The sequence below is a fragment of the Anopheles cruzii genome, chromosome 3 (genome assembly GCF_943734635.1).
Source record: "Anopheles cruzii chromosome 3, idAnoCruzAS_RS32_06, whole genome shotgun sequence".
Taxonomy (NCBI): Eukaryota; Metazoa; Arthropoda; class Insecta; order Diptera; family Culicidae; genus Anopheles; species Anopheles cruzii.
In genome coordinates, this window is record NC_069145.1 from 61,209,586 (window position 1) to 61,236,783 (window position 27,198).

The following is a 27,198-nucleotide window of genomic DNA, read 5'->3' on the forward strand; positions in this document are numbered from 1 at the left end:
ATTTCAAAGTGTTTCGATTAATCTGTCGTGAGATTACTCTTTCTCACGATTCACCAGAGTAAGACAGGAAACATTTGGATGCATAATTATTTGATTTGACACGATTTTAAATATAAATTCATTTATTAGAAATAAATAATTACAGCGTACAAGGAAACGCTAAGGAACATAGGAGGTCAAATATGTTCTCTTCTACACTACCTGCTAAAAAGGTGCCTGATATCCACTTTCGACGCATAATTACAGTTCGAGGTCGCTGAAAGCTGATCGGTTTGATTTCTACGAATCCAAGTTAAGCGTTTGGAAGTAAATTAAAATCAATTATAACGCAACGCAAGATTACACCAAAGATACACACTGGGACGTTGGACGCGGACTATGGCCAATTTGTTAAAACACCTATCTACAAACCTATCCCACCGCTATGCCCTATCCCTGGGTGTAAACCAAGAGTAGAAGAATCTCTAACTCTAGCTTTGCAGCCTTGCGTTCTGCAACGATCCGTTGCCATTCGGTTGAGGAAGAAAACTTGAAATAGGTGGGTCTGAAATGATCCGCAAGAGACTGCTTCAAATGAACACCATTCGCCTGTCAAAGACTTCCGGACTGGTAGTATTGAAATGATCTTTAGGGTTATACCTCTCGTGGGAACGAACAACGAACATGTTGTGTGCATGTTAACGCTAGTGTACGATCAAGTGCTGAATGTTTTATCTGTTGATTTGATTGTTGCGTTTTCGATTCTTAGTTTTTGTTGTATGAATTTTACTTGCAAAACTGTCTTAGATCAGTAGAACTTTGCCCTACTCTCCGCTAAAGTGCTCGTTCTTTGGGTGCCTCAGCACTGTTGTTGAATCCGACGACCAATATCAATCAAAACAAATTGGGCGTTCTCCAAAAGTCTCACTCCGTCCAGTTTTAATCTATGTTAAGAGACGACAGTTGCTTTTCAACACTGTGGGGGAAAAAAATTGAAATTAACAAGTTGTACAAATCGATCTATCCGATCGTTGGTCGATTCATTTCGTACGTTATTTCTATGTCCTGAAATAAGTCGCCGATCCAGGCGATCGAGATGCAGTAGTGCTGGAACAGTTGCATCAAAAGCTCACCCTCATCGAGCATCTCTATGCGTTCGGTGCGAGCCCGCTCCGAGGCCGGTATGCTGTTGTAAATCTGCACCATGTCCCACGCTCTGGCCCCGTGCCAGTTGCACTGTAGAAATCTGTGTGCAGTAAGCGCACGAACAACATTATCGACGGGTTTTTGAGACGATCTCGCGCTTCACTCACCTAGAAATCTGTGTTTCGAGCGACACACAAGCATCGACCCCGGCTAAGCTGCAACCGCGTTGTCGTAGATTGTTGAGCATTACCTCACCGAACCGATCGTTCATATTGACCTGCTCGTAGTTGACGAAGGCCGCCGTTTTGAAGTTGGAAGCGAACCATTTCAGCAGATTGCTGCTGTTCTGGGGCTCGATGTAAACGAGCACACACTCGGCCAGGAAGATGGTTGGCACATTGTAGTCGATTTCCGATTGCTGCAACTTCAGCGCTACCTCGTCGATGTTCCGTAGGTCCACGCCGACGATGTGATAGTTCGACGAATGGAGATCGGTCGAACTCAGGCGCACCTCACCGTCTACAGGACAAGGAAGGGCACCTGTTTTATTCGCATCGCCTCGAAAAGCGAGTCCTTCGCGCTTACCTTCGACGTGGATTTTTTCGAGCAGCACTTTATTCCGCTTGATTTGGTAACACTTTCGGGACGTTACGGTCGGGAAGTCGAGCTCGACAAAGTTGGTCACCATATGGCCTGCTTCCCGCAGCCGCCAGTTGAGTGTATCGAACCCGCATCCTAGATTGATGATTTGACATTTGTCTCCCGTTTTCTGCAAGACGAAGAAATGTAAATATGAGACAAGGTCCTCGCCGGGGTCTGTTGCGCTGCAAAAATCTGCGGTTTGATGGCTAAAGCAGTGCGCAGCATCGCGCTAACCTTGAAAAATTTCTCGATGCACATCTCGATACCCTTGACGCGGGCATAGTAGCCGCGGTTTATTTCTGGCGCCTTGCGATCCGGGTTGCGCATAAAGTACGCAATGTAATCGTCCTTCCAGTAGCCCAGCTTCACCGCCGATCGTTTGCTGTTGCTCGCATCGTCGTTCGTCGACATGACGGCTTCGTCGCATGGATGAAAACTTTGAGGCTCCATTTTCTAATGTTTGCTGTAGTTTATCGCTCAGCTAGTGTAAAACGAACGATTGTTTATGCGCGATGTGCACCGCAAAAAAAAACTTTGCAACTCTTTGCGCGTTAGCTTGCTTCAACAACCTAAAATGCTAAGCAGGTCGGCAACATATTGGGCACAAATTGGGGCTGTACACCTTTGAATAAAGTAATTTTTCACCGAAAATATTACACTTTATTTCTAGATGCAGCTTTTCAAGCAGGAAAAATAACCAGGCAAACTTCAAACTTCACAGCCGTTTGACAGCTGCAAAAAAAACAAAACCAAGACGTTATTTTGAAGGATCTGTGCTGCGCGCCGCCCCTCGGTAAAAAGAAGAACTGTTAAATTCGAAAAAACTTATTTAAGTTAGCAAAAATCCGTTGGTCGGGATATGAAACAAGAAAAATGGAATTTGATTCCTTGTAGCATTTTAGGGCCACAGGATACTCACATTCTGGGCTGATGCCATCTATGAGTCTTTGGACTAAACCATTGGACGACGAAACAAATTGTAGAACGAACATTATTTGTCGCGAATCCTTTGCTTAGGAGCCGTTTATGATGATAGTTCTTCTTCGGAAACAACGGCTGAGCGGTCTTTATCCTGCACCAGGGACAATATGTTAATCTCTGGATGCTTTCTGTAACAGTTCGTTTTTACGGGCGAGGTTGTTGGTCCCGCGCCAACCTCCCTCCTGTCACGCCAGTATCGGGAATCAAAACCATGGCCGGCTGCGTGACAACCGATACAGGGATTCGAATCCTGGCCAGCTTCATGGTAGCGAAGAGCACTACCGACTGCTCTATCAGCGGGGCAAATGATGATACTTGCTGATCGTAATGAGAAGTACATACCCGTTCCATCGCTCCATCACTCCTGAGTCACCTGAGTAGTTGGACGATTGCATTACATTACACTTGTCTTTGATGGTTATTTTATTTTTTCCTTAATTTTATATGACTTCCAACCTCTAGCCTTATATTTAGCTAACTTAAAAAATACATTTCAAAATATCATAGAAGCATCGAAACATCCTCAACGTGAAAATTTTCAGAACGAAATCCAATACGTCGTTTCTGTATCTTACAGTAATTTATCAAAACTGTGTAAACTTTTCATCAATTTCTGCCAGTTGCTGAATTGTTTGAGCTTCCTAATAAAGTTTTATTGAAAATTGCCATCTTTGAAACTAACATAAATTTTGACATTATTGTTGGACTGTTTTTACATAAAACATTTAGTTTGTTAGCTGAATTATCAGCGAATGTAAGCTTAAAGCGTAAACATATTTTGAACCGTCGCTCATTGGATAAAACCAAAGTATCAAATAAATAAATGGATTGAAACGAAATAACCGGTAAGTCAAGACCCAATAATTTTCATAATAATTGGAAATGCGATAGACATAGAGCACATAGAGTTTAATTTGGATGAAAAACAGATACCATCTTGATAACACAAAAAACCTTTTCAAAATGAAACCTCCATTACAAAGTTTATTATACAGGAGGACCAAATTCAACATTCTTCAAATTTCAAGTTTTTCATCAATAAGAAAGAACTGTTTACACAACGTGAAAGGCGCATCGTGTAACGCAATAATTTCTAAATTTCCCAAAACTGCCCGCAATAAATCATCCACGGAACGCGCGTTCTCGACTGTCCAATGAGGACCAGGAGAGAACTCCAGCTGGGAATACAAGCATAAAAGTGACCCATTCTATCATGAAGCAATTAAAATATTGACGCCATAAATAAAGTTTTCACGTGCAGGATAACCCGAACGCGCGATCCGTCCGTGAACGTGCATCGGGATTTTGTGTAGGTCAGGAAATTCCGACTTTCTTAGAAAGCCCCTCGGCTCGAGGATATTCTGCCTTGCTTTTCGTTCCAGGCTGTGTTCGTCCTGCAAGGATAATACAGCGAAACGTTCATTCCGAACGCACCGCAGCAAGAAAAGCGAGAGTTCGCTTCGGATGTTAGTTCATTCGAGCGAAAGGATTCGAAAGATGGTTCGGCGTTCGGCAGCAGATGGCGTTCATTCAATCGTCCCAGCCAACTAGCCACGCTCATACTAGGCTGTTCAATAAGTTCGTATGGTCGATAAAAAACATATTTTTATGGTATGGTAAGTGTATTTCAAACTTGTTTATTCAGTACATTTTATTATTCAGCCTTGTACTAAATCTCTTTCAGTCATTCAACGATTTTTCAATACGAAATCCTGTATTTTTTCTACGATTTCAGGTGTTGTGTCTGGTTTTTGTTGTTTTTGACATGGATCGTCTTGAAGACTAGTATGTCCACGTTTAAAGTCAGAAACCCCTCTTTTAATGTACTAATTTAAGGTGAAGAGTCCTTATACATTTTCAACATTCGTTCATAATTTTCCTTTGCTTTTAAATCTTTCAAAAATAAAAATTAAATCACTGCACGATAGTTGATTTTTTCCATTGTAAAAAATACTGTGACATATCGATACTAAGTGGCTTGTAAAAAAAAGTTAAGTGACCGATTGAAACGAAATTTTACATACGCTCCTATGATGAGTGCACCAATATAACAAAAAAATTACTCTCGTAGTAGCGCCCTTTTTTACCGACCATACGAACTTATTGAACACCCTAGTAGATGAACAGACCGCTCCCGCTTTGGTAATTCCGACCGGCATTTTCGACTTCAACATCGCAGAGCATAACACATAACACGCAGCGCAACGGTCGCGAGCACACGTGGTACTTGCGCGGTTGGAGCACGTTTCGGATTGGTCTCTTACAACAAAGTGCTGGTAGTTTATTTACGATATTTATAAAAGTTCATAAGCATATTTATACTAAGCATATTTATATCGATTGTGGTGTGTTTGAGCGAGAATTCATCTGCTGTGAGTGAGCAAATTAAACAGTAAAAATAGCGCGTATCTGTCTAGTGTTGTGATACTGTGAAACTTCAAAGTTCAATAAGGTTCCGTTGATCGGTGAATCAATTTAGTGTACTCTTATTTTCGTTCCGAGTCACCTTCAATTCCTGTGTGCCAACATGAATCAATCCTCAATGTCGGAGGAAGTTCACGGTCATATAATGGATAAAAACATAGACTTCCATATCGTTCAGCTTGTCGAGCGGTTGGAAATGCTTCGGAAGGACCCTGGCCCCAAAATGTCCCTCTCGGTCCAGGGCCGAGCCAATATGCACAAAGAGTTACGGACGCTGGAGTTGTGGAGGTAATTACAATTACATATTAGCTAATTACAAGAAACATAATGTCCACCAGAATCAGAACCAGAACCGTAATGTCAATGTCCAGCAATGTTGATGAAAGCGACATTGGATGCTGTGTGGCGGATTGTTTGTAGCAGAAGCTAGCCCCAAAAGACCACTTTCTAAGAATCAATTAAATTGTACTGCGGGTGACCTTCTCTGCGATGGCCAATAAGCACTCGGAGTCTACTAGCACTAATTAATCACTCATATAGGCAATTATCATTTCCTTTCGGGTGGAACGATCCCCACCGGCACCGGCCGTTTGTTAGGGTCTGTAGTCGAAGTGAAGTGGTTTTTCGTTATGTTTTCGATAGCGTCTCATCTCGCCGGATCGACGACCGCCCAAGCATGATCGTTTGAGGCTTCCCTTTGTTGGCTGCTGCTCCGCGATAGCTGACTCGAATTATGCGGCATGCACTCAGGAGGGGCCATAATAATGAAACATATTTTCTGTAAAGCTATTCCAGCCCACCGGTCCGAAGGGTACCGTTTGGTCGGAGCAGTTCATTAAATTTAAGTTTCACTTTCATTACACATCGTTTTTGGGGGCGATGTGCAGGCAAATGTTGCTCGTCGGAACAAGACACCGACACCGCGGATCGTTAGGATTAAATTATTTGCAATTTTTCCTTGCTGTACGCTTCATTTAATGCGAATCGATGGTGAGTGGCTATTTGTAATATTTAAGCACTCATACCGCGTACCCCTATAATAATAATAATTGGAAAACAATTGTTATTGTGTAATTGAGTAAATGTACGAAGGTCCTTTCCTCTGAAACGTCAGGATCAGCGAATCCTCCCAAATTTAAATAAAAAATACGCCAACACTAAATTTTAAATGCCGCACACAAATGGAACACGAATTGACGTTTTTTTCTCGAACAATCGGCAAGCGAATGGTCATTCCCGGGAACCGGAACAAAGCGGCTCATTTATCATTTGCTTTCCACGGTCCCTCAGTGAAAACCAAGTATCTAATAGACCGTGTCTGTAAAAGCTCATAAATTTGAGTGTTGTTTGCATGCAAAAATAAAAGCAATACCACCACAATGCTCATCATTCGAAGCCATACTCGGCGTTCAGACCATAACAAAACCCGAAACCCCATTTGCGGGCGCGCAAAATCATTTCGGACGACCTTCTCGATATAAAAAAACGCCGGCGATCGGTTTCGAAAAACGTTGGGGGTATAAACCGGCGTTCGGTGGGACCAACATCTGTGTCGTAAAACGTGCCCCGGCGTTTTTTGGAAGCTGGTGACACGGCGCGAAGCCGTCCACTTGGAAGGATGTTAAAAAAGTCCACTCGAAACCCGGGGTGTGTGTACGTGTACCCGGTATGACGGATGTGTAACAAATGTGTGGCATCCAGTACACCCGGCTGCCAGGTTTGGCGAACGGCTAAAGGATATCTTAAAATAGCCCTCAAAACGGTTGGCCGGGCCCTCCGCGAGACGCCGAGGGCGAAGTGCAGCTCCGCCGGAGCAAACCTGAGTCACTTCGTAGTTAAAAAACCTCTCTGCGACGCCGCGCACAGATGAAACAAATCATCTGTCGCTGTATGACGGATCTACACCGCCGTAACCTTGAGCGTTGGTTGAGTTTTTGGAAGCCGTTTCGACACACCCTGCCCGCCCGCCCGTTCGGTGTGTACATCTGCGGATGCATGCCAGAACTTTGTCGTCCTCGGGGCGTCGTCGTAGATGCGTCTCCGGCAAAACATGGCCAACAGTCAACAGGGCAAAATTTATCGTGATGTAAAAATTCGGTGCCATAAATTTCGGCGATGCCGGTGCTGCATCGATCGCATCATCTCGAGTCAAGGAAGACGATGATGATCGACTGAGTGGAGTAAAATATGGGCCCGTTGGCTATCATCATCGGCCGAGGGGACACCACAAACAGAAGGCGACGTGGGACGGGGCGAAGGACCGTGTTGTTCAAACAGAGCGACAGTTTGATCGATGCCGATGGTTTTGTTGCGTTTTGTGGCAAAATTTATATTTCTCCCGGCCCAACGAACGCACACGCCGAAGACATCTGGGAAAGATAATGCGCAGCGCTTCCAAGAACGGCCGACCCGAGACTCCGAGACTAATCGTCGCTTCCAGGTACCGTCGCCGTTGAGGGTTCTACACGCGAGGGGATCTAACCGTTCCGTCTCCCACCAAATCTCCGATCTCCGATCGGAGGACATGTTTCATCGGTGCCGATTGGGTGTGAAAATGCAAATAAATGTTTCCCTCCAAGATTGGGCGAGGAGTAAATTGACCAGGCATGGTTGATCGTTAATCGGTTGCATTCTTCGTCCCGGTAGGTCCGTCATGTCGGAGTGTCTGGCGTCGTTCTTCTACGTGTTCGTCGTGTGTGGAGCCGCTGCCGGGGCGGGTGTTGGTGCGAACGTGTCCTCGCTCCTGCTGGCGACCTCGCTGGCGTCCGGACTAATCGTCGTGGTCCTTACGCAGTGCTTTCTGCACGTCTCAGGTAAGTTTTGGAGGGATATATTCTTGGCGGTTTTACCACGGGAAAATACACGCCAGCCGGCGGTCATACTGTAATACAGGTAGCCCAGAGAGGTAGCTTACACGGGTTTCTACACGATCCGTTTGCATCAGGCCTTGCCTAGGTAGATCCCGTGTTGTCGTGCGGGCTTTTCAGTTATGTAAATATGCCTTAAATGTTCCATCGGCCCGTGTATCTCTAATAACATAATTGTAGGATGTTGTTAAACCGCGTCTGCTTTTAATTTATTATCATGAAACACCTATGCGGGTGCCGTTACTTGCAGCTGATGCCGGGCACCGGTGCCTGACAATCTTCCGAAACACGAATTCGGCTCCCAATCTATAATTATCAGCATTTTGTTTTCGATTCAAAATCCCCCAGCGAAGAGTGTAATTCATTATCGATTTTATGGAACAAATAGAACAAACGCGGACCCCATACTTAATTCCATATGGCTGCGGTGGATGCTAGAACATGCATCCTAAATAACTAAATCGTTGAAACCACTTTATAAAAAAATTGTGAGCCCAAAAAAGCTATTTGGTTCCTTCGCCTGCCCGGCACTGAATTGATAATCGAAAGGCTGATTACGCCAGCAGCACTAGCGTGTCCCGAACTGGGGCCACAAGAGATACGAGAGGTGGGACCAAGAAGCCCGCATCCGTGTGTAGCTGCATGTTGCAATCAACAAGTGCATCACCGGCCACCGGCACGTGCAGGCTGGCGGCCCCAAAACCGGACCGGATGTAATGGCGTACTTAATGCAATGCGATCTGTAGCCCACTGTCTTCTCTTCTCGTTCTCTCTCTCTCTCTCTCTCCGTTCGCTGTCCGATACAGGCGCACACATAAATCCAGCTGTCACCATGGCCCTGGCGGTGACGCGCAAGATATCGGCCCTCCGCGCCATCCTCTACATAACGGCCCAGTGCGGTGGATCGATAGCCGGAGCCGCCATGCTGTACGGGTAAGTTAATGCCACTTTGGCGCTACTTTTCGTTCTTTGAATCAACCTCCAGCCCAAAGTCTAAAATAACTCTAAAATTGGTTGACGATTAAATTGGTCCGTCACTGTTCGTGATGGCTCGGGACCCCCTTTCGCTCTCGGGCCCTCTTTTTTTTGCCTTCGTAGGGGAGCAAAATCGTCAGACCATGGCGAAGAAAATCTTGCCCCACTAGAATCGCAGTTGTACCCTCTCGGTACCACTTTCGTCTGACGTTCGTGATGGTCCGCTTAGTCAGCAAACAGTCGCACAACATACCCTGGCGGACTGAATAGAACTCGTCGCCGCCAGAAATGATGCTCCCTTCGGTCACACACACACACGTGCCAAAGTGACTCCCGTGGAGTTGAAGGTCTGCCCGGGGCACCGAGTGGCATACTCCTGCCACGCGCGCCGCAGCACCGCACACCCCACCATCGAGCGCCGATAGCGCCTGCTGGCCTGGCGCATAACCTCAATTCTGCCGACCGAAGCCTGTTGCTGATGATAATTTATGGATGATAAACACACGGCGACCACCGGCAGGTGATGCGGAGGGCCCAGGTGCCCTCGTGGCGCTTGCGGCGCGACCGACTGGCCCGCAGGCTCGTGCCATTTAACCCACCCCGGTGGTGTTTTAGAAATGGCAGTGGAGCAGCGGTGGCGCTGAGCATGGTTATGAAAAACGAACGCATCCGGTGGGGCGCATCGGGATTCGCTTAGGCCACGTGAAAAAAACGGCCAACATGGCGGCCGTGTGACGCCACACGTTTCGATAAAGTCGATAACGAGACGTGTGAAGCAGTCGCCGGTGCCCGCCGCCGACGATCTGTCGGCGGAATGTGACTTGACTTGTTCGAGTGCTGGTATGTTGGGCTGGTTCTTAGAGTCCGTGTGCTGCGTTTAGAGAAACATCACCGACATCAGACTGAGTCTGCTCCGATTGGCGACTTGTGACCGGAAGCCTAATCCCAAAGCGGCGGTCGAATGCCGTGTTTTTGTTTTGGTGACTTCTGTTTCCTGATCAAGCTGATCGTGCAGACCCAACCTGCTGCTGCTGCTGCTGCTGTCAGAAGATCGTCCTGTCCCGACGGCTGCATCCAGGGTCCTCGAAGGACCCCGGAAACCGGAAGTCTCAGACAGCGAACCTGAATCTCTGGGTGATTTGATTTTCTTCAAGACGGCTCGCCGGAAAGCGAACGCAATGTAACAACCTTCGCTTCAGGGAGACCCGCTGGCTGGTCCTGATCCGCTCGAGCTCATCAGCGCTACCATCTGCGCTTCCTGTTCGGTCCGTCCGGATTTGGTTCATTTTTCTCGCTTTTTTGCCGCTTTTTTCCCACAAAAACCTCGGAAGTGAACGCCGAGTCCCAGACGGTCGGGGTTTTGGGTCGCTGCGTGAGAAGCTCGTTCCGGCATCCTGTGTGTGTAGGAGTGCAGGATGACGCTAAGGAGCCTGGCCGGTGGCTAAAATCGGAAGAGGCTCTAGGCGAAGAAAAACACTTATGTAGCATTCAATTGTCTGTGTTTCTCTTTCTCTCCTCATTCACCGTGAAGACAGGAGTCGTTTTTTTGGCCAGCCTGACTTCTCCAAAAATGCGTCGCCAGTTGTTGCTGCTGGTGGTGTCTTGAAGATTTCGGCGGCTATCTTCGGCACGCTGCAGCCTTCGCGCGTTGGAGCCTTCGTGTTGCAATGCCGGCAGCTGGCCCCTGGACGTGCTGTGCCAGTTTTGCGCATCGTAAAACCATTTGTGGTTTCCATGAGCTTCCATGAGCCCTGATGGCTGTGCTCCTGCCGGGCTCTGAAGTGTGTCTGGCCGGGGCGCTGATTATGAATTGTGTATTATGTTCGCCGTGGCCAGGCCGTGTGCGTAGCCGATCGTGTGGTCCTCGGCGCCCCCGGGGGTTCCCTAGCGTCTTGAGGAGGACACGGTGAGGACAATGGCAGACGACAGCAAGATGTGCAGCACACAACCGTTTGGCAGTGATGAATTGGTTCCATGCGTGCGCCATCCTTCGGCGGCGTACAATGTCTTCAGGTTCGCAGTGGGATACCCGGCCGGTGTCTTTGCCATCCGTGCGGAAGCCTGCCGGCAGAAAAACCAAGGGGAGCCAAATGGTAAAATCGTGATGTCTCATAACAAACATGTCAACTGAAGACGAATTCCCGACGATGAAGTTCCACGCGAGGACTGACGGCGGTGCTGACCAAAACAGGGGTAGCTTCGGTTTGATTGACCACCGATACTTGTGTGTACCACGCACGGTTCAGCGAAGCGGATGTCAACTGCTGCCTGTTTCGATTTGGCCGACTAATGACGTCTGATCGATCCGCGGTGTACATTTCTTGGCCTACCAGGACCGAGGGGAACATTTGTTTAAACTTTAATGAGCCCCATAGAAACGACGTGGAATGGAGAGGGAACCTATCTCATATTATCCCTGTTTAGGTGATCTTCTGGAGATCTTCTCTGTTATGTCAATAATTTTTGGCACAGTAAGGATCCATCATCCAAAACCGCCTTGAATATTAGACATTTTCAATTGCGTCAAATGGCTTAGAGTGGCGATCATGTTCGACATAATAATGAATCTGTACAATTAATATAAAGTATCTATAAATTTGTTATAAGTACAATATATTGACATCGTATTAAACATCGTGTATGAAATGTGAGATGAGCACAACTCAACGTATGTGAGATAGGGTGCCGTAGACTCTGCTCCTAGTCCGAGTCGCTCAGGTCATAATTGCGTTTGTCCCTTTTCGGCCGTTGCTATCGTTACACTCGATCGTGCCGTTGCCTCGCCCAGATCATCAGTCAAACGACGCCAGGGCATGCGTCAAATGCAAATAGCTGGGTGCAGCTGATCCAATAGACTGATTATTCAATCTGCATATAATCCTGACGGGCGACCGATCGGACCCGACGCAATGGCACGGACAGACGGACGGACGGACGGAGGAAGGATTGCGTTTATTGCACCAAACCCATTTGGCTCCCATTACCACCAGCAGATGGTACCGCAACGGTTACTGGCCGGATTGGCCCGATAGATGTCCTGCGGGGCTCCTGGTACGTGCTCCTGATTTTCGGAAATTGGGATGCCTGCACCGAATGTCCCGTGCACACGAAGCTTTTGTTCTCGAGTGAGTGAGTACGCGAAGGGCAACAAATCCTTTTCTTTTACCGGGTTGATCCTTCGGAAGTCTGCAACTGGCTGAATGCTTCCAAAATCAAATCGTACGCGCTTGTCTGTCAACAGGAGAGCTCGGTGTACAATCTGGCGGGCTGTGCATAGAAAACTGCACCATGCAATTGAATGCAATCCATTGCAACTAGACCTAGACAAAAGCTCTAGCTGGGTCTAGTTTGGTTTGGGCAGCTGCTCGGGGTAGGTACACGCTGGGCGAGGTCAGCGAGCCGCGGATGGGAATGGAAGGTAAAGGATTAAATGGCGGATGGCGCACGGTTGAGAAAGAAAAGGGTTACCGATGGCGACCGCAAGGATCTTTGGGAAGCGTACAACTCAAAGGGAAGGATACGCACAAACGACGGATGATTACGATCAAAGACCACGATCAAGACGACGACGACGCCGTTGTAGTCATCGCCAGCCAGCCAGCTAGTAGTGTTTCTTCCCACCCTCAAGGACTTCGCGTAGCAGCAACGGCAGCAGCAGAGTGGCGCTGGGAAAGCCCGGCCGTGTAAGCCCGATTCGCGCAGAAGTTCCACGCTTGTCGCCGCGGCACATTGTCCAGATGGTGTCAGATTTCTTCGAATCTCACCAGAACCGACACACGACCACCGGTGCCTGGAACGGGAACCCCGAACGCTCGAAGCCGGCAACAGCAGGACTGCCGGCGGCCGGTGTGTATCAGCTTTCGGACGAGATTCTCAGCTTCGCAACTCTCAACAGCGGCAACAGTTGATGCGCAACAGGCAAGATGCGTGGCGCTGGCCTCCGCCTTATGCTGTGGCATGCGCAGGAGGATCGGCAACGACGGGTCCCAGACGGGTCGGGGAGAGCCGGGAGAATGTGTTGTTTTGATCTGTTGCTTCACCGGGTGGGTTCTTTCTTTGGTGCCATGTCTTTAGAAGTGCGCCATGCCTTTGTTTGTGCACCATTCTTTCACGGGCTCGGTGCCATTTCCTTGGACCATGAAACTCCGGTCCCGGTTTCAATCCGATCCCGGGCGCCTGTTGCGTTTTCGGGCTCAGGCTCAACATCTGCATCGCCGAGGAGCATCTTTGGTGCGTCCTGATTCTCCGATCTCCGGGGAGGAAGTCAGCATTGCATTTTTTGGATCGTTCGACCGAAGAAAGCCGAAAGGAGCAGCCCAAAAAACCGTTCCGACCGGTCCCCGAAAGATGGAACGAATGATCATGCGTGAAGGATACCGATCCGGATGCCTTCGATTCTTTCTTCGCTGCACAATAGGACTGACGGGTAAGATCCGTTCACGGTTGCTCTCCAAATCTTCTGCTCCCTCCGAAAGACACCTATGCGTGCGTGCGTGCGCCGATGACGTGAAGGATTTAAGGATGCTCGGGCCGGCGTCTTCCGCGCTCGGAGCGCCATTTAAACGGAGGGACCCGTGCCGTCCCCGGTTGGTCTGCCGTGACCTTGTGCTCAATTCGGTGTGAAAAGTAAACAAAGACCAGAGGTAACCGGGGTGTCGCCATCGTCCAGTTTTGTGGTGTGGCTTCTGGTTTTGCCGGGTCCCGAATCGGGGAAAGGATCGCTTTTAATCTCTTAATACGACAATGGATGATGCAGCACGAATGCAATTTTTACTGCATGTTGCAATATAAATACACACACACGCACACACAGAGAGAAGGACGATTCGGGACGGTTCCCGATTTCGAAAGGATGCGCGCTTGTGATCGTTTCCATCTCTCGTCTGTTTGATCAGACACAATGGTCCCGGAGCTCCGACGGATTGGGCGATCAATTTGAGGGCGCAATCTGGCCAATCTTGGCGCCAAATTCACCTCGAATCGGAACCATATTACTATCGAATAGATTCGGGGTCCTTTGTGTATGCAGGATGCAGCTATTCTTCTGTGTTAGCAATTTTTGTTTTGAATGCTGTCAAGTTTTATGTGACTTGAAATGCATGTTTAAATTTAAATTTTATTCTGCAGAACTCGGTAAAAATGTAGCTGTGACATTGTTCGAATGTGTTTTTGTAAAGATCCACTTTGTGCGAAATCGTAAAAGAAATCTTCTCGAAAGAACCAGCTATTTTCTGCCCGACTTTGACGGTCCCTTTGCTTCATGGCAACTCCCTGAGGATGCAACGCATGAATATGCTTCTTAAATTAACTCGCAAGTTTCATTATTCTTCGCAACGCCAACTTAAACACAAAAAAACGATCAGAAAAATTGAGTTTCAACTCGTTCTCGCTCGGTCGTCACATTCAGCTGACTTTCAGGCGTTGAACCGCCGTGAACCGCGTTGTTGCAGGAGCTCACCAGTGTGGATCCCGAACCCCACGGACATCCATCGCTTTAAAATGTCCCACAAGAGGTGGGCAAGAGAGGCCAAGAAGGAAAAAAACGGGATAATCTTAAAAGACTGCTTTCTGTTGAGTGGCGTGTAAGCAAACAGCAAGCTACAAAGAGCTCTTCCAGACGCTCTTGAAACTGGCTAAAAAACGAGGAAAAAGTTGTCTTCATGAGGGCTCGGGCTGCCGTGGCGAGTATTACTCGGCGGAAATAGACGCTTTCCAATCAAGTCGGCGGCCAAGGAATTCGGCGGTGCACTCCGTCGGGAGCCGAAAAATCTTCACCAAGCTTAGCTTGAGGTGCATGCAACCCGCTTGAAGATGCTCCAGATTGATATGGGCGCGTGGCCGTATGCTGATGTTGCCGCGCGCGTATCATTAGCCGGCTCGGAAGCCGATCATCCGGTGCGGATGTCGTGAACCGCGCCGAGATGGTTCCCCGGAGGGAAGGGCCTCTTTAACCGAAAGACCCGGTGGCGGCATGTGTTGCGGTGGAAGATCCTGAAACCTGGTGTGTAATAATAAATCTTACCAGACCAGAAGCCGGACGTGTGGTGAAAAGGATCCGAGCAAGAAAGGGTTTCCAGAAAAAAACCCTGGCTTTTTTTAGCCGTGAAAGTTTCACTCATTTTCTTTCCCATATCTCTCGGAAGGGAGGAAATGTGTCTGAAAGGTTAAGCTGCCCGTAGAGAAAAGTGCCCTCCGTGCCACGCCGGGCGCAGGCGATGACGGCGATCATCTGCTCGTAAGCGGTAAGCTGTACGCAAACGAGCAAGACAAATCATCTTTCTAGTTCTAGCAAGACGCTCGCTTAATACCCGCAAGGCGGAGTGCTTGAAGTAATGGGACGCCACCGGGTTAATAACTGTGACGTTTGTCGTTTTTTTTTTCTTCTGTCGGTTCCCTTCTCCAAGAGCGTCACGCTTCGCGGGGAAATAATGCGATCGAAGAGTTAAGTTTCATTCGGAATATGCAATTGCCCCGAAGCCATGCGTGCCCGGGAGGGCTTCCGATGGTTTTCGGATTGGGGACACGCGCAGTAAAAATGCTACCAAGCACAGCATCTGGCGGGAGCACATCGGAGTCACATTATGTTTTAGAGCAGTAGTGTCTGGGGCGTCTGGGAATGCTTCTTTACGCGGTCCCGTTCGGTGCAGATGGTCGCACATTCCACGAGCGAAGATATCCAACAGACACTGAATCGTCTGCAATGATTTATTGTGTTCCTCAATGATTCTAAATCGGGGAAAATCGAAATGATTTACTTGCCTTTGTGTGGTTGAAATCCCAATTTCAACAACCTCAAAACTATGATTTATCTTTTCTCAGAAGTCGTTTCTCGGTTAAAACTTTGCCTACAAATTCAAGCCTTGAGATAAAAATGATCTCAAACATATCTGGAACAGATTTGTGTGCTGATGAAACACGCTAACTCGACCTTCCATCCGGATGCACCTATGCTACTTGCTGGAGCATTATGCTGAGCTGCGCTATGCTTTTTTTCCACGCTTCCTGTTTATGTACTTTGCGCGACCTACCAGGTGCGCCACGCTGGTGCCCTGCGTATTCTCCGACAGGAGGCACCGACCGAAAAGGAGGTTATTACAGGAAACGTGTATGAGATGTGTGCAGGAATTTGTGTGCCACGCAAACAAGCGGAAAGGAGCACAAAAAACTACACAAGAAAGCTGTGAGCAGTCAGAGCGGAAGTAGGCACGGAACAAGTTGCACACACGGGGGGCCCGGAAGCAAGCTCATCCGGGAAGGACCCGCTTCGGGCCGTACCAGCGAGCGAAAGTAATCCAACACCGGCATTCATTCATTCGTCATTGGTCGTCCCGATGGAAAAAAGGTTCCGCGCGCAATATTCCCGAGATCTACGGACCATCAGGATGAACGAAGACATCGTGTCGTGCGATGGCGACGACGACGACGAGAGGCACTGCTTGCCGCGGCCGCACTTGAAAATGTATAAATAATCAAGATGGTCAAAAACTACCTAATCCTGGCAGGTCCTTTTTCTGGTCCTCGATCGTCCGACGATGATGATGGAGTGGCGTTCAGCAATGAAACGCGTCGTTTGAAGCCTTTTTTGACACGGGTCCACGCCGCGCGCTCACTGGTGGTTCCGGTTCTCGCGACACCTGCGGACGGTTGCGCCTGTGTCCTCTCATATCCGTCCTTGCTCATGCTTTATTCATCGGTCCGCCGCCACGTTGCGTGCGTTTTCTTGTTCTTCCCGAAAGCATCGGACGAACGCCGAAAAACAAACGAAAATGAAAACGGAATGGACGAGTGTCCGGTTCGGCGACGGCAACCCGAAATATTGTAATTAGCTGCACCGTTGCAGGGCACCGGGCACACGTTATCGGGCGGGTACGATCGGGGCCTGATGGGAGAGGTGGATCCCCTGGATCCCGGGGGCCGGCAAATAGGCAGTAATAACGCTCTCATCATAAGCGAATGCTCACATCGAGCAGATTGGGGTGAATGCATCCGATCGGAACATGCGCTTCAATGTGCCTGGCGCCCATTTCTTCCCTGTGCCCGTCTAATGGGAAAGCACTTTCTTTCGTAAATAACGCATTACGGCGCGCAAGGTGGCGCGTTCCGCTGACCGGTGCCATTTTCGGGCCACTCGATGCACGCGACCTCGATCCCGGGGATTCGGGCGGCGTTGACGCAACGATGCGATACGTTTTTATGCTTCTGATATCTGTGATGAGGCGGGGGGAGGGTTCAAGAATAATGCAAACAAATGAGTGCCATCGACCTCGGGATGTTGCTGTTGAAGGTTTGCATTTTTTTTCGTTGCGCAATAAATTGCTGTACTACATGGCTTGGGAAGTGGCGAATTTCTTGACTTGTCCGATCCACGTCAAAATTCCCCGAAAGATGCTTTTGGTGTGGTGAAAGAGATTCTTAACAAATAAAGAGATCACGATCAAATTGCACTCCTTGGAGCTCGATAAATAATGTCATTCCGGGTCCGGCAGTGGGCAGTTTCCAATGCATGTACCGACCCGACCGGAACTGTCCCCCCCCACCGAATGACGGAACCCTTTGACGGCACATCATTGCTCGTGTTTTGTTTCTTGTTTTTCGACTCGGCGAAGGGTGCCGACCGTTTCGAAGCAAAAGACACGCACGGCAGGAAGCGCAAAAATGGTTCATTAAAAAGCCTCAAGCCGGTCATGCCTACCGGTTCCTTCGCCGAAAAAGGCCAAAAACCGTCGGCAGGTCCGGGGGAACGCAGAAAAGAGCACGTGTGCTGAAAGTGCACAATGCACCGCCCCCCCCCCCCGGGCAAAACCTCAGCCATGGGCCTTGGTGGTGCAAGAGATTCTTTCAGCCTTCCTTTTTTTGCTTGGGGAGCATTTCGTCGGGTGAAAATCGGACGGAAAAGTGCATCCGAAAAGGAGAAAAGGTTCCAAGGCGGCACACCGGGCGGGCGTTGGCCGGAGGGCGGCGTAGATGGTGCTCGGGCATTCGGAACCGGAGAGAAGACAGAAACAAAAAAATCAAGCCATGCATGAGCAATCCGGAAGTATAGAATATCACGACCTCAAAAAAGACGGGCAGGGGCGCCGTCGTCGTTCATCATCTTTATCAACTGGCGGTGGCGAGGGCGAAGGCGAAGGCGTATTGCGGGAAAAATGTGTCGAGCACCTACGAGGAGCTCGAGAGCTGTGTACGCAAGGAAACGCATAATTATGGGTATGCTGTTGGTGCACCCGCGTAGTGCGGTCGATGGCCGCACTCGAGAGTGTCGATTAACATGAAGATGAGAAGATGAGCCTTTTCATTTGTCACTTGAACCCATCGTGGTGTACACGTCGTAGCGTCGGCCGGGAAGTGAGATGTTTTCAATACAGGCGAACCCTCCGTGCCGGAAGCATCCGAGAGGCCGTTCCACGTTCTAAGGGGTTCTTTTCGCATGTCGATGCACGTGCGGTCGGGCGCGATGCAACGCGAGATATTTGTTTCCAGTCGGAAAAGTGCGAGGAAAAAGTGTAAAATCGGATACGGTTGTGCTTGGGTTTCGGGAATTTCGTGTCAAGGTGCGATCTGATAAACTGAAGATGCTGCGCTAATGAGGTCTTGACGCTGGCCCCTTCAATCACTCGGCACTCGGTGACCTGACTCGATCAATCGGCACGCGGCATCAGAAGTTTACTTTAACCGATAAGGTGTGTTTTAAAACGAGTGTCCGCAATGGGAAAACAAATATACATTTTCAAACAAACACACACAAGGCAGGGATAGGAGATTGTGATCGATTGGCTTCATTGAATGAAATACAAACACAAACTGTCAAGAACTTGAAAAAAACATTTTTTCGAAATTTTGTTAAAGATGCCTTATTTATGTTTCGAATTTTTAATACTTGAATTTAACAGCAATTGTTTAGTCTTCTGTTATTGAATAAATGATACTATTTGAACCCTATTTTGTCCAGATATTGTTTCAGTTCTTTTAGTCACATCGTTTAGTTTTAAGTTCTGTTTAGTCTCTCAGTTTTAATATGTTCGTTCGTTCATTTGTTCGTTGTTTTACTTGTCCACTATTTTTGTTTACTTTGATTGATTCATTTAACTGTTTTTACGTTTACTGTACACGTAAGTTTTTCTTTGAATTAAGAGCTAAAGTAAGCAATTAAGCAAACACTATTATTTCGGAGTATTTACAATATTCCTCAAATGTATACTGTTTCTACTATTTTTAATAGAACTTACAGATTTGTTAAAATACTGGATATGTATTTTATTGTAAAGAAATCGATGATTTCAGTTTGATAAAGACTGAGTGGAATTTAAAACTTAAAACTTGAAACAAACTTATGGATGTTTTGCATTTTTTTGGTATTTTATGGTACTTTTGCATGTTTCATGATACTTAACAACATTATTACAAAGCAATTATTTCAATATTCCAGGCAGGCATTTTAGATGAAACAAGTCTTTGTAGATAAAAAATGATTCATGCTGATGGTTCAATCATATTTATTGTTGTAAAATAATATTGGGGAGGTACTAAAGAAGAAACAACCGCATTTAATTCATGATCAATTAGAACGCAACTCTTCCTTCGTGTGTACGTGCGTATGTGCCCGCTGCTGATTATTGGGTCCATCCGGAAGAGTTAATAACACGGAAGTGCATGGAACACTCCACTTGCCGAAACCAATTTCCCACGGAAATGACAGAGACGCCCCGAGGAGGCCCACCGGTCAGCTGCAATTTGGTGCCTCCAATTCGCAGCCGCAAACTCTCAATTTGCATATTTTCTTCTCCAAAAACTTTTGATGGCGCATCCGGTTCGATGGCTAAATGGCAACTCCTGGCGCACTCTCCGGGGGGAGGGTGGCGATGCGTTGTTGGGCAGATGAAACGGTAAACTTTTATTGCTTTCGGTGCAACTCGGGGCATGAGTTCGGGGCGCAACTTTGGCGAAGCGACTGCGGTCGTTGATTGTGCATTATTTTCCCTTCCTTTAATTGCACCATTTTTCGTTGGCCGTCGTCAGACAATGTTCCAAACGTGACAAGCTTTGGTTGCAGCTCTGGTGCACGGCGCGCAATTAGACTGTTGTGACGAAGATGGGGCTAATGAGAAACGAAACGGAGGTCCTTTATGTCGCAGCAAGGAGGACAACATCCGGAAATTGTTGATTTTGCCCGGGCGCCCGAGCGTTGGGTAAAAATGCGACTCAAACACGAACGGACGTAAGGGAAGACAAAGGGTTGGTTGATGATTTATTCCGGATCGTGACTGAGTCCGTCTGACGGACACCTTACGGCCGCCGGTGCCAGGGTTCTGGCGCCAGGCGCACCGCAAGACCGATCGAGCGCACGTGATTGGAAATAAAAATGATGCCGCGGTGCTCTTTTTCTGACAATTAATGCCTTCGCTGCGTGCACCCGACCGATGAGGAAGTGGCCAGAAACCACTCCTCGGGACAAAAAATATCGACATTTGGTGTCAATGATGTTGTGGCGCGTAAACCACATTGGCCAGTGAAAGCGACAGTCTTCACAAACAAACGGCCACCCCTAGTGTAATTGCTAACTAACCTCGCGGTTTGGCCCACTCGGTGCGTTGTTTGTCTCTATGGACCATAAAAAGAAGTGCCAGGGATTAACACCGCAGCCTGGTTCGAAGCAGAGCCCTCAATCCGATTGCCGAAAGTGACCGAAAATGCACCAAAACGGGCCCCGATGAGATGCAGTACCCGAGGCCATAAATCTCGCCCGGAACAAGTGAATCCACTGATCAGAGCCGGTTTTTTTGTGTCCTTCCGCTTTCTGATTAACCGAAGTCAAACAATGAAACACTTTGCACAGCCTAAAGGGCGCCGCCGGCACCCTCCACTGGCAATGTTCCACTTTTTCGACCCAAAATCCTTTTCCACTGAACCCCGGAACCCCTGGAAGTTTGGGAACGGCGCGGTCGTGCCATATGCAAATAAATATTAACCACAATCATCGTGGGCATCGTTGTTGTTATTGTTGCACCGCCAACCGCACGGAGGTTGTCGGCCGGAAGGACGAGGCAAACGAGGAAGTGATTGGCCAGCAATAACATCTGCATATGCTGACAGTTATGCTTTCGCAGGGCCGGCCGGGTGGAAGTGTTTCCGGCGATGCGCTCGTTAATGGATTCGGGCGAGTGGCGAAAAGGATTGTGGGAACATCGCGGATGCGGCGCGCAACAGATGTGGAAGTGGCCGAAGAAGCTGCGGTTGACGGAAAATATGAGAAGCGCCCGGAGTTCTTCGCTTAACGAATCAATTATCTTCGGCCCTCTTGAAGTCAGCGGCAGTTGATGGGCCGAGATGACTGAGACGAGCCCCGGAAAAGCCCGGGAATCGGTCTGAATTGGGACGAGTCAATCGATCGATCGGAAGAGCCTGGCCAAACCACGGAACGACAGTTCACCAATTTGCACGCTTCCCCCCGGTGGACGTCGTAAAACTTTCGGCGGTTTTAAAATTTATTGCTTTGCCATTGCGAAATCAAAGTCAGTGGCCAATTTTTGGCCCACTTCCGGCCGGCGTTTCTACAAATCGGGAAAGCCCGACCCGATGGTCCGCACTTGACCCTCCCTCCCGTGTGGTCGCACTAAAAAACTGTAACAAACTGCTTTGACCTGCCAACCTGCCTAGGGAGTGTGGAGGGAATCCGTAAGGGTCCCGGCGCGAACTCGAGAGCGCGCCCCTCCGAGGTCACAGAAAAACAAACAACTGTTCGTCCCGGCGCCGAGCACCACCACCATCATCGCTCATCGCCGGTCCCTTCTTGGCCAATTTCACGGCACGGCAACCCCTGGTTTTTCGGGAGGGTCCGCCAACTTCCGGATGCTGCGAGGTCAGCCGAGGTTCTTATCGCGCACGCTGAAGTGTGGTTCCGATGATCGCGGATTACGGGGCAAGTGTGTGTGTGTGTGCGAGTTGTAGGGCCAGCGCTTTAAAAAAATCCCCTCCCAAGGACATGTATCAATTACGGGGATGAAGTTTAAATCCACTCCACTCGAGGGAACGGCACTGGCACTTCCGACTGCGGACTGTGGTCTGCGAGCCAGCGGAACCGGTTTTTACCCCTTTTACAAACTTTACAATACCCTGCCCTGGCCGGCAGGATCAGACGGCCCTAGAAAGGGGTGCACAGTCGACTGACGGACGGACGGGCAGCGATTGGCTTTACGCAACACGAATTTGAACGTGATGTGATTTTGAAATTGAACCAAATTTCACTTGTTGTCGCTGTCGGCGTCCCCACCCCGCCACACACAAAACAGGTTCGGACGGCCGGAAGAGAACCGGGAACAAGTGGTCGACGAACATCAAATAAAAAAAGGAGCTTCAGGACGCGTCGCAACATGATGGATGACGGATGGTGACGAATTTAGCCACAAATCCCTTCAGTCTGTTTGGTTTTACACAACACGGTGAATAAACGCCTAATTGTCCACCATATGGGCGGTGTTTGGGAAAAGTCACACCACACCGGAACATGGAAGCAATGATTTGCGATAAATCGATCGAGCTTCCGGCTTTTTTCCACGATTCACCGATGACGTCGTCGATTATCTCTTGATCGCGTTATATGCAAATCATCTCAGCCGTAGGGAGCCAACACGTCTTAATCCCTGCAAATGGACCGTAAAACGCCCATTATTACGGGGATTATTAATTCACTAAAAAACAGCGCTCACCCCCCGGAAAGGCACAGTGACTCATGACGCATATTTCTTCCTTTTTTCTGTCCCCTTTCTGCAGCGTAACAGTGCCGGGTTATCAAGGTAATCTACAGGCTGCTGTTTCGCACAGTGCTCAGCTCGCTCCGTGGGAGCGCTTCGGCGTCGAGTTTATCCTGACGTTCATCGTCGTCCTCACGTATCTGATCTCGACGAACTCCTTCCGGAAATACTTCGGCTCCTCGACCGTTGCCATCGGAGCCGCGTATAGTGCGTGTAGCTTCGTATCGGTAAGTAACCCATCGTGGAAAAGTGTGGCCAATGCACATAATATTCATAGCATCCTTTCGATATCTCGCCCACAGATGCCCTACCTCAATCCGGCCCGCTCGCTCGGTCCTTCGTTCGTGCTGAACAAGTGGGACAGCCACTGGGTGTACTGGGTGGGTCCATTCATCGGTGGCATCATCGCCGGGCTGATCCATCAGTTTGTGTTCACACCGAAGCCCCGTTCCAGGAGCGCCACGAAGGCCGGTACCGCCTGTGCGAGTGTGACCGCTAGTAGCGCCGCTCCGGACGAGGTTAACAACTGTACCGTCGATCTTAGTAAGCTCGGCGCCCAGGCGACCGTCGGAAAGTTCCAGAACATGCGCCATCACAGCGGAACGCTGCCATCGCGCTTCTGCCACAGTATGTACGCGGCCAGCGATCAGCCAGCGATCAAGATTGAACCACTAGAACCGATCTACGGGGCGGCCAAGTCGATGTTCGGCAAATCGCCGCAGATGTCACGCTCCAACCTGAATCGCTCGCAGTCGGTGTACGCCAAAAGTAACATGGCCCTGAACCAGGAGCTACCGGCTACGGTCGCGGCCACCGCAACTCTGCGCCCGGGCCAGCTAGTACCGGCTCAGAGCTTGTACCCTCTGCGAGTGTCCCAGCAACCGCACACCGCCCACAGCCAGAACCAGAACGTGCAGAACCAACTCCACCAGCGCTCGGAGAGTGTCTACGGGATGCGGAACGTCATCCGGCAGCAGCAGCTGGCGGAACATCTCTCGCAGCAGCTGGCTCCACGGCCCAGTCACCACTCGCAGGTGGCGGAAGTGCAGGGTTCCGGCCCATTCCAGTCCATCTACGTCCGGGGCAATCCAAGCTGCTCGACCGATGCGCTGCGGGACGCCCACGAGCAGGCCGGGTAAGCTGTGTTCCGTCCGCCTTCCGCCGAGTCAGCCGAGGCCGTGTACTGACCTAGACGATCGTTCTCTTTCTAACGGATAGTTCCCTTTTCTGAACCGCTCCTTCCTCCGCTCTAACCTTCCGCAGCTGCGATAAGCTGCTGAACACGATGGCCCGCGCCCAGGAGCGACCGGAATCGATGTACGCGGCCACCCGGCGCATCCACTCGACGCACTCGGACGACAGCTCGTACGGATCGTACCACGGCGCAGGCGGCTCGGCGGCGCCCAACAATACTCCGCCAACGCGGGAGCACTCCGGAGGCAGCTACGCAACGGGACTGTTGGGAGGTGGTCGTCCGATGGGCCACTCGCACGGCCACCGGGGAGTGATCGTGCATGATCCCAGCAGCACGATGCAGCCGCCGCCACCGCTCATGACGTGCAGCACGGCGCGAACTCGAGAGCGCGCCCCTCCGAGGTCACAGAAAAACAAACAACTGTTCGTCCCGGCGCCGAGCACCACCACCATCATCGCTCATCGCCGGTCCCTTCTTGGCCAATTTCACGGCACGGCAACCCCTGGTTTTTCGGGAGGGTCCGCCAACTTCCGGATGCTGCGAGGTCAGCCGAGGTTCTTATCGCGCACGCTGAAGTGTGGTTCCGATGATCGCGGATTACGGGGCAAGTGTGTGTGTGTGTGCGAGTTGTAGGGCCAGCGCTTTAAAAAAATCCCCTCCCAAGGACATGTATCAATTACGGGGATGAAGTTTAAATCCACTCCACTCGAGGGAACGGCACTGGCACTTCCGACTGCGGACTGTGGTCTGCGAGCCAGCGGAACCGGTTTTTACCCCTTTTACAAACTTTACAATACCCTGCCCTGGCCGGCAGGATCAGACGGCCCTAGAAAGGGGTGCACAGTCGACTGACGGACGGACGGGCAGCGATTGGCTTTACGCAACACGAATTTGAACGTGATGTGATTTTGAAATTGAACCAAATTTCACTTGTTGTCGCTGTCGGCGTCCCCACCCCGCCACACACAAAACAGGTTCGGACGGCCGGAAGAGAACCGGGAACAAGTGGTCGACGAACATCAAATAAAAAAAGGAGCTTCAGGACGCGTCGCAACATGATGGATGACGGATGGTGACGAATTTAGCCACAAATCCCTTCAGTCTGTTTGGTTTTACACAACACGGTGAATAAACGCCTAATTGTCCACCATATGGGCGGTGTTTGGGAAAAGTCACACCACACCGGAACATGGAAGCAATGATTTGCGATAAATCGATCGAGCTTCCGGCTTTTTTCCACGATTCACCGATGACGTCGTCGATTATCTCTTGATCGCGTTATATGCAAATCATCTCAGCCGTAGGGAGCCAACACGTCTTAATCCCTGCAAATGGACCGTAAAACGCCCATTATTACGGGGATTATTAATTCACTAAAAAACAGCGCTCACCCCCCGGAAAGGCACAGTGACTCATGACGCATATTTCTTCCTTTTTTCTGTCCCCTTTCTGCAGCGTAACAGTGCCGGGTTATCAAGGTAATCTACAGGCTGCTGTTTCGCACAGTGCTCAGCTCGCTCCGTGGGAGCGCTTCGGCGTCGAGTTTATCCTGACGTTCATCGTCGTCCTCACGTATCTGATCTCGACGAACTCCTTCCGGAAATACTTCGGCTCCTCGACCGTTGCCATCGGAGCCGCGTATAGTGCGTGTAGCTTCGTATCGGTAAGTAACCCATCGTGGAAAAGTGTGGCCAATGCACATAATATTCATAGCATCCTTTCGATATCTCGCCCACAGATGCCCTACCTCAATCCGGCCCGCTCGCTCGGTCCTTCGTTCGTGCTGAACAAGTGGGACAGCCACTGGGTGTACTGGGTGGGTCCATTCATCGGTGGCATCATCGCCGGGCTGATCCATCAGTTTGTGTTCACACCGAAGCCCCGTTCCAGGAGCGCCACGAAGGCCGGTACCGCCTGTGCGAGTGTGACCGCTAGTAGCGCCGCTCCGGACGAGGTTAACAACTGTACCGTCGATCTTAGTAAGCTCGGCGCCCAGGCGACCGTCGGAAAGTTCCAGAACATGCGCCATCACAGCGGAACGCTGCCATCGCGCTTCTGCCACAGTATGTACGCGGCCAGCGATCAGCCAGCGATCAAGATTGAACCACTAGAACCGATCTACGGGGCGGCCAAGTCGATGTTCGGCAAATCGCCGCAGATGTCACGCTCCAACCTGAATCGCTCGCAGTCGGTGTACGCCAAAAGTAACATGGCCCTGAACCAGGAGCTACCGGCTACGGTCGCGGCCACCGCAACTCTGCGCCCGGGCCAGCTAGTACCGGCTCAGAGCTTGTACCCTCTGCGAGTGTCCCAGCAACCGCACACCGCCCACAGCCAGAACCAGAACGTGCAGAACCAACTCCACCAGCGCTCGGAGAGTGTCTACGGGATGCGGAACGTCATCCGGCAGCAGCAGCTGGCGGAACATCTCTCGCAGCAGCTGGCTCCACGGCCCAGTCACCACTCGCAGGTGGCGGAAGTGCAGGGTTCCGGCCCATTCCAGTCCATCTACGTCCGGGGCAATCCAAGCTGCTCGACCGATGCGCTGCGGGACGCCCACGAGCAGGCCGGGTAAGCTGTGTTCCGTCCGCCTTCCGCCGAGTCAGCCGAGGCCGTGTACTGACCTAGACGATCGTTCTCTTTCTAACGGATAGTTCCCTTTTCTGAACCGCTCCTTCCTCCGCTCTAACCTTCCGCAGCTGCGATAAGCTGCTGAACACGATGGCCCGCGCCCAGGAGCGACCGGAATCGATGTACGCGGCCACCCGGCGCATCCACTCGACGCACTCGGACGACAGCTCGTACGGATCGTACCACGGCGCAGGCGGCTCGGCGGCGCCCAACAATACTCCGCCAACGCGGGAGCACTCCGGAGGCAGCTACGCAACGGGACTGTTGGGAGGTGGTCGTCCGATGGGCCACTCGCACGGCCACCGGGGAGTGATCGTGCATGATCCCAGCAGCACGATGCAGCCGCCGCCACCGCTCATGACGTGCAGCTAAGCGGACAGTCTCCTGAACGACCTCCCTCATCTACAGCCACCGTATACTCAACCAAAATGAGCGTTAGCGTTAGAAGTCTATAAGTGTCGAATTTGCGTGTACAATATTCTATCTCATACATAGTGATCCTATTAGGCGTAAGGACGTTATTTATAAACCGCACGTAATCCACTGCGTAGGGTGTAGTAAGTTATGGCATATGTTTCGAAAGTATAATACTCACACACACACACACAAA

At 50.0% G+C, this 27,198-nt stretch overlaps 2 protein-coding genes across 2 annotated transcripts; one reads left to right on the plus strand and one right to left on the minus strand.

Annotated features, from left to right (window-relative positions):
- Nucleotides 1-97: 97 nt before the first annotated feature.
- LOC128272327 (leucine carboxyl methyltransferase 1) lies at nucleotides 98-2,417 on the minus strand. The gene is made up of 5 exons (XM_053010115.1): nucleotides 2,002-2,417; nucleotides 1,711-1,894; nucleotides 1,293-1,644; nucleotides 1,031-1,225; nucleotides 98-955 (listed from the first exon to the last, which is right to left on the minus strand). The coding sequence occupies exons 1-5, from the start codon at nucleotides 2,215-2,217 to the stop codon at nucleotides 919-921; spliced, it is 984 nt and encodes a 327-aa protein (XP_052866075.1). The 5' UTR covers nucleotides 2,218-2,417; the 3' UTR covers nucleotides 98-918.
- A 2,858-nt stretch (nucleotides 2,418-5,275) lies between these two features.
- Nucleotides 5,276-26,960, plus strand: LOC128270738 (uncharacterized). The gene is made up of 9 exons (XM_053008153.1): nucleotides 5,276-5,460; nucleotides 7,819-7,985; nucleotides 8,846-8,972; nucleotides 22,782-22,989; nucleotides 23,065-23,897; nucleotides 24,026-24,379; nucleotides 25,413-25,620; nucleotides 25,696-26,528; nucleotides 26,657-26,960. Exons 1-9 carry the CDS (start codon nucleotides 5,276-5,278, stop codon nucleotides 26,958-26,960), a joined length of 3,219 nt encoding a protein of 1,072 aa, XP_052864113.1.
- Nucleotides 26,961-27,198: the final 238 nt, after the last annotated feature.